The sequence below is a fragment of the Ranitomeya imitator genome, chromosome 2, assembly GCF_032444005.1.
Source record: "Ranitomeya imitator isolate aRanImi1 chromosome 2, aRanImi1.pri, whole genome shotgun sequence".
Lineage (NCBI taxonomy): Eukaryota > Metazoa > Chordata > Amphibia > Anura > Dendrobatidae > Ranitomeya > Ranitomeya imitator.
In genome coordinates, this window is record NC_091283.1 from 704,171,645 (window position 1) to 704,182,277 (window position 10,633).

At 39.0% G+C, this 10,633-nt stretch overlaps 1 protein-coding gene across 1 annotated transcript in view; it reads left to right on the plus strand.

The window, feature by feature from the left end:
* SH2D4B (SH2 domain containing 4B) overlaps positions 1-7,092 on the plus strand; it is an 826,204-nt gene extending 819,112 nt beyond the window's left edge. Inside the window, exons 7-8 of the mRNA XM_069753125.1 lie at positions 3,473-3,693; positions 6,809-7,092. Coding sequence (XP_069609226.1) covers positions 3,473-3,693; positions 6,809-6,901 — 314 coding nt within the window. The 3' untranslated portion in view covers positions 6,902-7,092. The remainder of the gene's footprint in view (positions 1-3,472; positions 3,694-6,808) is intronic.
* The last annotated feature ends 3,541 nt before the right edge of the window (positions 7,093-10,633 follow it).

Consider the following 10,633-nt stretch of genomic DNA (forward strand, 5'->3'; position numbering starts at 1 on the left):
GGCCTATTTGTTTGGTTGGGCCTACTAACGGTGTCTGCCGCTGCTTGGTGTTCAACTCCACTGAACAAAGCTGAGCTTCAATCTTCAGGCTTTCGGCCTATATCAGATATTAAACTGCATTTGGCCTATTTATATGGTTGGGTGGACTAACGGTGTTTGCCGCTGCTTGTTTTTCTCAACTGAACAAAAGTGAACTTCAATCTTCAGGCTTTCGGCGTTTTTCAAATATTAAACTGCATTTGGCCTACTTGTTTGGTTAGGCCTACGAACGGTGTCTGCCGCTGCTTGGTGTTCTTCACTGAACAAATCTGAGCTTCAATTTTCAGGCTTTCGGCCTATATCAGACATTAAACTGCATTTGGGCTACTTGTTTGGTTGGGCGTACTAACGATGTCTGCCACTGCTTGGTGTTCTCCACTGAACAAATCTGAGCTTTGATTTTCAGGCTTTCGGTCTATATCAGATATTAAACTGCATTTGGACTACTTGTTTGGTTGGGCCTACTAACGGTGTCTGTGGCTGCTTGCTTTTCTCATCTGAACAAAGCTGAGCTTCAATCTTCAGGCTTTCGGCCTATATCAGATATTAAACTGCATTTCGACTACTTGTTTGGTTGGGTCTACTAATGGTGTGTGCGGCTGCTTGCTTTTCTCAACTGAACAAAACTGAGCTTCAATCTTCAGGCTTTCGACCTATATCAGATATTAAACTGCATTTCGACTACTTGTTTGGTTGGGTTTACTAACGGTGTGTGCGGCTGCTTGCTTTTCTCAACTGAACAAAGCTGAGCTTCAATCTTCAGGCTTTCGGCCTATATTAGATATTAAACTGCATTTGGCCTATTTGTTTGGTTGGGCTTACTAACGGTGTCTGCCGCTGTTTGGTGTTATCCTCCACTGAACAAAGCTGAGCTTCAATCTTCAGGCTTTCGGCCTATATCAGATATTAAACTGCATTTGGACTACTTGTTTGGTTGGGCCTACTAACGGTGTCTGCCGCTGCTTGGTGTTATCCTCCACTGAACAAAGCTGAGCTTCAATCTTCAGGCTTTCGGCCTATTTCAAATATTAAACTGCATTTGGCCTACTTGTTTGGTTGGGCCTACTATCGGTGTCTGCCGCTGCTTGCTTTTCTCAACTGAACAAAGCTGAGCTTCAATCTTCAGGCTTTCGGCCTATTTCAAATACTAAACTGCATTTGGCCTACTTGTTTGGTTGGGCTTACTAATGGTGTCTGCCGCTGCTTGCTTTTGTCAACTGAACAAAGCTGAGCTTCAATCTTCAGGCTTTCGGCCTATGTCAGATATTAAACTGCATTTGGACTACTTGTTTGGTTGGGCCTACTAACGGTGTCTGCCGCTGCTTGGTGTTATCCTCCACTGAACAAAGCTGAGCTTCAATCTTCAGGCTTTCGGCCTATTTCAAATATTAAACTGCATTTGGCCTACTTGTTTGGTTGGGCCTACTATCGGTGTCTGCCGCTGCTTACTTTTCTCAACTGAACAAAGCTGAGCTTCAATCTTCAGGCTTTCGGCCTATATCAGATATTAAACTGCATTTGGACTACTTGTTTGGTTGGGCCTACTAACGGTGTCTGCCGCTGCTTGGTGTTATTCTCCACTGAACAAAGCTGAGCTTCAATCTTCAGGCTTTCGGCCTATATCAGATATAAAACTGCATTTGGCCTATTTGTTTGGTTGGGCCTACTAACGGTGTCTGCCGCTGCTTGGTGTTCAACTCCACTGAACAAAGCTGAGCTTCAATCTTCAGGCCGCACAGCCAGCTCTTCCCTCTCCTAGTGTATCCTCACCCACCCCCTGCAGACTGTGAGCCCTCGCGGGCAGGGTCCTCCCTCCTTATGTACTCGTGTGCCTTGTTATCTGCTCATGTTTAATGTATTTGTCTATATTTGCCCCGTATTCACATGTAAAGCGCCATGGAATAAATGGCGCTATAAAAATGTATAATAATAATAATAATAATAATATCAGATATTAAACTGCATTTGGCCTACTTGTTTGGTTGGGTGGACTAAAGGTGTCTGCCGCTGCTTGTTGTTCTCCTCCACTGAACAAAGCAGTTTCGCCTGTTTACTCCTGCTACCAATTTTGAACTTCATTTGGCCCACTTTTTTACTTGGGCCTACTAACTGTGTCTGCCACTCATTACAGTTTTTCTCCACTGAACAAAGCTATGCCGCCTGTTTAGTCCTGTTACAAATTTTGAACTGCATTTAGCCTACTTTATTCTTTGGGACTATATCTGTGTTTCCTCCTTATCCTGCCCATTGCCCAGCCACTGCTAGATGAGTCTGCTGGTGCATTGACCCAGACCACTACATTCCCCTTGCACTCTACACAGCCAGAATCTGACCCTGCTGAAAGTCAGGTTCCCCTTCCCGCATACTATACCACCTTACATGGGGAAAGAAAAGAGGAATGTGCAGATAAAAGTGCAGGTTCCTTCATCAGGTGGGGGACATACTCATTGGCGACGTCACTGGCACAGGGCTCCGCATAGCATGCAAAAGTGTCTTTGCCGGTTTGAGGCGCCCCCGCTATCAAACACACCGCCATACTTTGAGGGGCCCTGTGCCAGTGCCAATGCGAACAAGTGGGCCCCCCCTGCTTGCTGGGGATCACAGCACTTGCAAAGTTTTAATAGTTACCTCTCCCTGCTCCACCGCCGTGACGTAGTCCGCGTTTCCAGGGCCCACAAAAAACTTGAACCAGCCCTACCCCCCACAACTTTAGCCAAATGACCCCCAATTTTCAATGCCTAACTATTATTATAAGGTAAATTAAGATTCACAAGCTTAAGTGACAAGATATGATGTTTTTGACATTACAATGGGCACTGTAGGTGTTTTCCTGTCCTCCACTCACTGCCGACTTTGATTCCCTATTGACTTACATTGGGTTTCATGTTTCGGTCGATCCACGACTTTTCGCAATAATTGGCCGATTTCACCCGACCCGACTTTTGATCCTAAAATATTTAAAGTTGCTCAACCCTATCTCCAAGTATTTCAGAGTGCTCAGAGATTTAGTTTATGTCGAGGCAGCAGCATGATTTGCAGCTGCTAGACAGCTTGAATACATGTGGGGGTTACCTTACAAACAGGCAATCCCCACATGTATTCAAGCTGTCTAGCAGCCACATATCATGCAACTGCGTCGACATAAACTAAATCTCTGAGCTCGCTGAAATACTCGGCGACTACCCGAGAATGCTCGGAGAACCCCGAGTAATGAGCACACTCGCTCATCACTAAAGCCTACATATAGCATTTATATTGGGCATTATTATTTCCATTGATAAATTGATTACTGAATCGATAGCAAAGAAGTCAATATAATGTTCTTTTGAGAGTAATTCTTGGACACAGTAAATCTTCTCGTCAGACCTCAGAGAATCATTTGCATGTTAATGATAAAGGATGTGTATGCCTAATTCTTATTTTATTTCATCAGGTATAATAAGCCGGGAATCGGCAGAAAAGTTGCTGATGAATATGCCTGAGGGCTCCTTCCTTGTTCGTGTTAGTGAGAAAATTTGGGGCTACGCTTTGTCTTACCGACATCAGACTGGTTTCAAACATTTTCTAGTCGATGCTTCAGGAGATTTCTACAGTTTTCTTGGGGTTGATCCAAACAGACACGCAACTCTTACTGATCTCATTGATTTTCACAAGGTACTTGTTTAAAATAAAGAGATTAGAGAGCATTTGAAAAGGAAATTTAATCAAAATATCGAGTCATTCTAATATCCATAGATGCTTTTAGATCTATAATTGAGGTTTTAGTAGTTAATCGATAATTTTATGTAAATAAGTTTATTGTATCTAATAAGGTCTGGTAATTAGGTTATGACATACTGTTTGTACAAGTGCTTCTTGCTAAATTAGAATACCTTCGAAAGGTTAATTTATTACAGTTCTTTAATACAAAAAGTGAAACTCATATGTTATATAGAGACATTACAAACAGAGTGATCTATTTCAAGTGTATATTTCTATTAATGTTGATAATTATGGCTTACAGCCAATGAAAATCCAAAAGTCATTATCTCAGTAAGGTAGAATACTTTATAACACCAACTTGAAACATTATTTATGGAAGTCCAGGTTGTTTGATAGCAGCCTTCAGCTCGTCTGCATTGTTGGGTCTGGTGTCTCTCATCTTCCTCTTGACAATACCCCATAGATTCTCTATGGGTTAAGGTCAGGCGAGCTTGCTGGCCAATCAAACACAGTGATATTGTTGTTTCTAAACCAGGTATTGGTACTGTTGGCGGTGTGTACAGGTGCCAAGTCCTGCTGGAGTATGAAATTTCCAACTCCAAAAAGCTTGTCGGCTGAGGGAAGCACGAGGTGCTCTAAAATGTCCTTGATTATGGGTGCGCTGACTTTGGTCTTGATAAAACACAGTGGACCTATACCAGCAGATGATATGGCTCCCCAAACCATCACTGATTGTGGAAACTTCACACTAGACCTCAAGCAGCTTATATTGTGTGTCTCTCCACTCTTCCTCCAGACTCTGGGACCTTGATTCCCAAATGAAATGCAAAATTTACTTTCATCTGAAAACAACACCTTGGACCACTGAGCAACAATCCAGTTCTTTTTCTCCTTGGCCCAGTTAAGATGCTTCTGGCATTGTCTATTGGTCATGGGTGGCTTGACACAAGGAATGTGATACTTGTAGCCCATGTCCTGGATTCGTCTCTGCGTGGTGGCTCTTGAAGCAATGACTCCAGCAGCTGTCCACTTCTTGTGAATCCCCCACAAATTTTTGAATTGCCTTTTCTTAACAATCCTTTCAAGGCTGTGGTTATCCCGGTTGCTTGTGCACGTTTTTCTACCACACTTTTCCTGCCACTCAACTTTCCATTAACACGCTTGGATATAGCTTTCTGTGAACAGCTAGCTTCTTTATCAATGACCATTTGTGACTTACCCTCCTTGTAGTATGCCTTCTGGACATCTGTCAACTCAGGAATCTTCTCTATGATTGTGGAGCCTACTGAAACAAACTAAGGGACCTTTTTAAACACTTAGAAGCCTTTGCAGGTGTTTTTGTTAATTATTCTAATTTACTGAGATAATGACCTTTGGGTTTTCATTGGCTGTAAGCCATATTCATCTACATTAACAGAAATACACACAAGAAATAGATCACTGTTTGTAATGACTCTATATAATATGAGTTTCACTTTGTTTTGAAGAACTGAAATAAATTAACTTTTTGTTGATATTCTAAATTAGTGAGAAGCACCTGTATCTCCTATTGCAAACCTGGACATAAGGAACCCCAACAGCTCATGTCCTGAGGACTTTCTAATATGTATGTGATTCAATCAGCTTTACTAAATTAATAATTTGCATTTAATTTTTCTCAATGGAAACATTTTAGAAAACATTGCATGTTACGGCTTATACAGGCTTTGTTTTTGGAAGCACTACCTTTTTGCAATCCTTTTCAACCATTCAGTACAACTGAGAGATTATGCTGTGTCCTATCTTTATAGTGAGAATACACTTTCACGCAACTTTGACTTAGAAATTGGAAGCTATTAAGTGCTTTTCGTCTCTTGACTCACACTTTGAGAAGACTATTTTTCATTTGAGTCTCAACGAAGACTCAATCCCATCTCTGAAATTTATGGTATATCCACAGAATATCCCAGAATAGATCTGTGATGTCTAGGAGAATGTTGGCGGTCTAGAAGGTTAATATCGGTCTATACATTGCCTAAACCTCCCTGTTGTGCCACAAGCATTTAATCCTGCCCCAATTAGCCTAAGTGTAGGGCTGCCACTAAAGCTTATTCAGTACCCTAAATATCTTCCCAACATTTTTCTTCATCTATCATAATTGCTCATCAGGGAATTTCCTGCAAGGGGGCTTAAAATGAAAATAGATAATCAGGGAGCCTTGGTTATCAGGCCCCACCATGAGACGTGCTGAGTGAAGCACTGCCCTCAATTTCTCCAGTTAGTGCAGCAATCTGCATGTTTTCTGCTATGGTCTTGATGACCCATGTTCCCCATATCTATTCTCCAGTACATCCCCTGACATTTTCACATGATAGAGGAAGAAGTGAGTTGTGAGAATATTTGGATGACTGAACAACATTAGTGGCAGTCCTACACTCGGGTACTGCCCTTGTAGTGGTGGGAACAAACACATGGGGCCTGACCAACATTAACATGATAGCTCCCCTACGTGCTTCTGGACATCATAGATATATTCTTGGAAATTTGCTTATAATTAGTGATGAGTGAGTGTGCTCTTATAAGGTGTTATCTGAGTACTCATGTGCTAATAGGGTATCTTCGGCGTGCTCGAATACTATGTTCGAGTCACCGTGGCTGCATGTCTAGCAGCTGTTCAACAGCTGCATGAAATGCCTAACAGGCAATCCCTGCATGTGTTGCGGTTGTTGAACAGCCGCTAGACATGCAGCCATGGTGACTCATGCATAGTATTCGAGCACGCCGAAGATACTGTACAAGCAAACGAGCGTGATAGGATAACACCTTATCTGAGCACACTAGCTCATCACTAGTTACAATACATTATTTATTATTATTTGGTGGGATCAAACCATTTATTACTATGCACTGGTTTTCATGAGCACATTGTTGGGCTTATCAACAAATGGCAATACCCCTTTTTCATATTTCTTTAGAATCAATTTAATTTGTGTCACATTGTGTTCTCTGAAATTTTTCTGATTCTGACATACCGTACAGCTATTATGTATTTACCATTTATAGTTGTAACATTTTTATCCATTGTCAGGAGGAAGTCATTACAAGTTCTGGAGGAGAACTGCTATTGGAACCATGTGGACAAGCACATTCCCCACCTGACTTTAGTATATTATTTGGATGAAGCCGCTGACATTTATGGTCTGACAGCACGGTTCACGAATTATAATTTTAATTTCAGTCCACTAATATTTGAAAAATAAGGACAATTTTTATGTGTTGGAGAGTGTCTATTACGTCAGATATTTTAAATTCCACTTTCTCAGTTTTATTTTTATGCTTTTAATATAATGACCTTTATATTTACCGAGGAGTTATGGGGAACACTTAAAAGACAAATGTTCAACTGCTCCACATTAAAGCATATTTCCCTATTCGGTTTCTCTCCACTTTGTTCTTATTTTGCATGTATCCATTATTTAACATAATTTTATGTCATGTACTATTGATAAGAATTTGTAATTTATAGTCTAGTGAGTATTTAAAATGAAATATATTCCATTCCTATTTATGCATTAGTTATCTGGAGTTAGAGGGCAACACAGAGTGTTAGAAGCAAGCTTCTGAGAATACCATGACGTCAATGATATATTGAAACTTATAAATTTTAAATTATTCTTAGTTTTCAAAGAAGTACTTGGCAACTGCCATCACTTTGATATTTTTTCTGTATCTTATTTAATTAAACTAAGGTTGATTGCAGCAGATTACATGGATGCAACCATTTATACAAAAGTGCAGTTCAATATTCAAAAATCCAGTTGAGTATCCTGCTAGATTTAAAAAAAAACAATTGTTCACATATTTTAAACTGTTTTTTTTTTTAATAAAATGCCATGAAATGTGCCAATTTTCAAAATAATTTGCTACTCATAATTTTATTAACCTTCCTCTAGTGTTAGGGTCGTGACCGACCCGTTTTAGGTTTTAAATGCATACAAATTCTACATACATTTGTTTATTGCATCAAGACTTTTTCAGGATCTTATTGTTAAACAAAATACAATAAAATAAAACTATTTTACTAAATTGTAAAATGCTCTTATTAAAATTATAACATTTGTCTTGTTGCGGTCAATTTCGACCCAGGTCTAAATAAGAGTAAAAAACAATAATAAGTCCCAAAACTGAACTCATAAACACAATATAAATTAACAGCCCACAGCCAGCTCTACGTCCAACAGTTAGGGACATGTCCAGGCATGTATGGCCAAATCAGCTTAGAGTTGGTACTTTGCAGAGTATAGTTTATATTATTCTCTTGAGGTTCATTTGACAATATTTTTATATTGAAAATGAAGGGTATGCTCTCAAATGAAAGGCCCAGGGGGCCACAACAAAAATATTAAAATCAATCCTTCCATGGATGAGAAACCCTAACAAGGTAACTAAGAGGTAAGAAACAAATTGGATCATAAATAACTGTTTTTAGGGTATCCTAGGGGTGATTTAAGACATGGGTCAAAATCGACCCATTAACATAAGAAAGAGTAACAGAAAGCTAACACTAGAGGAAGGTTAAGTGACTAGAATGGTATTCAAATCTACATGTGATCATAGGAAGAATGTATCCGATTTCCTTGTTGCATTTTAAAAGGGATTCAAATTATTTTCCAAATGTATTATTAGACGCAATTAATCCAACTTTAAATACAGTATTTTAATAATGTTTGGCTTCGAACCATGTTGCAAATATAGTAGATTTCGTGAATTAACTGAAAATGAGAGACCAATAAGCAAGTTATAGGCTTAGATAGGGAAAAATTCAAGGCTAGAAAAGTAAGTCTGCTTTTTTCCTTTCTCACAGTTAGGGGGGTACCACAGGGGTCAGTATAGGGCCCTCTTCTTTTTAACATATTTATTAATGACCTTGTAGGGGGCATACAGAACAGTATTTCAATATTTGCAGATGACACTAAACTCTGCAGGGTAATCAATACAGAGGAGGACAATTTTATATTACAGGATGATTTATGTAAACTGGAAGCTTGGGCTGATAAATTGCAAATGAGCTTTAATGGGGATAAATGTAAGGTCATGCACTTGGGCAGAAGAAATAAGATGTATGATTATGTGCCTAATTGTAAAACTCTGGGCAAAACCATCAATGAAAAAGACCTGGGTGTATGGGTGGATGACAAACTCATATTTAGTGGCCAGTGTCAGGCAGCTGCTGCAAAAGCAAACAAAATAGGCATAGATGCTCATGAGGAGAACATAATTTTACCTCTATACAAGTCACTAGTTTGACCACACTTAGAATACTGTGTACAGTTCTGGTCTCCAGTGTTTAAGAAAGATATAGCTGAACTAGAGCGGGTGCAGAGAAGAGCGACCAAGGTTATTAGAGAACTGGGGGGTCTGCAATACCAAGATAGATTATTACACTTGGGGCTATTTAGTTTGGAAAAACGAAGGCTAAGGGGTGATCTTATTTTAATGTATAAATATATGAGGGGACAATACAAAGACCTTTCTGATGATCTTTTTAATCATAGAACTGAGACAGGGAAAAGGGGGCATCCTCTACGTCTGGAGGAAAGAAGGTTTAAGCATAATAACAGACGCGGATTCTTTACTGTAAGAGCAGTGAGACTATGAAACTCTCTGCCGTATGATGTTGTAATGAGTGATTCACTACTAAAATTTAAGAGGGGACTGGATGCATTTCTTGAAAAGTATAATGTTACAGGGTATATATACTAGATTCCTTGATATGGCGTTGATCCAGGGAACTAGTCTGATTGCCATATATGGAGTAAAAAAAAAATAGGAAAACGAGGGGGTTGCCCTAAATAGAAAGGTAAATATAAATAAAACTATATAAAATAATATGTGATAAAAGTAATAATAATAATAATAATAATATTACAAAATATAATTGTGCATATCTATTAGAGAAGCCGCGACTCAAAAAGTGAAGGACAATCGGGAAAAATTGCCAAACAGAAAAATCCCGACCAGGAGTCCAATGCAATAGTTAAAAAATCATATAAACTTTATTAATGCATCAGATAAATAGCAAAAATAAATAAAAAACAATACAGGGAAAATTCAATAATGACGATGTACAATAAATCAATAATTAAATAGATAAAGAGCGCACCTAACCAGGATTACAATAAATCTGAATTACTAAATGCCACACAAAGTGTGAAAAAAAATTTCTAACAAAAAATATATCTGAAACTCCATCAAGAAGGTAATCTCATAAGGAGAAAGTGCTCAAGTGTAAAGAAGTGTGCAGGGCAAAAATGACTATACAAGGGAATTCAGATAGCCATTAGATTAGAATGTGAAGTGTACAAAGATACCCCTAGGTGGCAGTGTTAATAACCGCAATTGTTAACACATGGGAAAAGAGACTGACGATAATGTAGAACATAATGTGATCATAATCATAACATACTCACAGTGCTCGTGTGATCCCGGTTACCTGGATGGCGCCCTCCACAACGCGCGTTTCGGCATGCTTCGTTCGTCATATATGGAGTCAGGAAGGAATTTTTTTCCCCCAATGTGGAGCTTACTATTTGCCGCATGGTTTTTTTTTGCCTTCCTCTGGATCAACATGTTAAGGCAAGTTAGGTTAGGATATGGGTTGAACTAGATGGACTTAAAGTCTTCCTTCAACCTTAAAAACTATGTTACTATGTTACTATGTATGTAAAAATGGCATCATCCTGTAAGCCATGCCCGGAATTTCAACTCAGCACATTCACTTGGTGATCTGACTTGAATATTTCCTGTTTAAAGGGAAGGTGCCACAATTTTTATTTTTGCATTAATAAATATTGATTATATAATCAATTATTTGCAATAAAAAGTTAAATTCACTGTTTTAACTGTTTTTTTA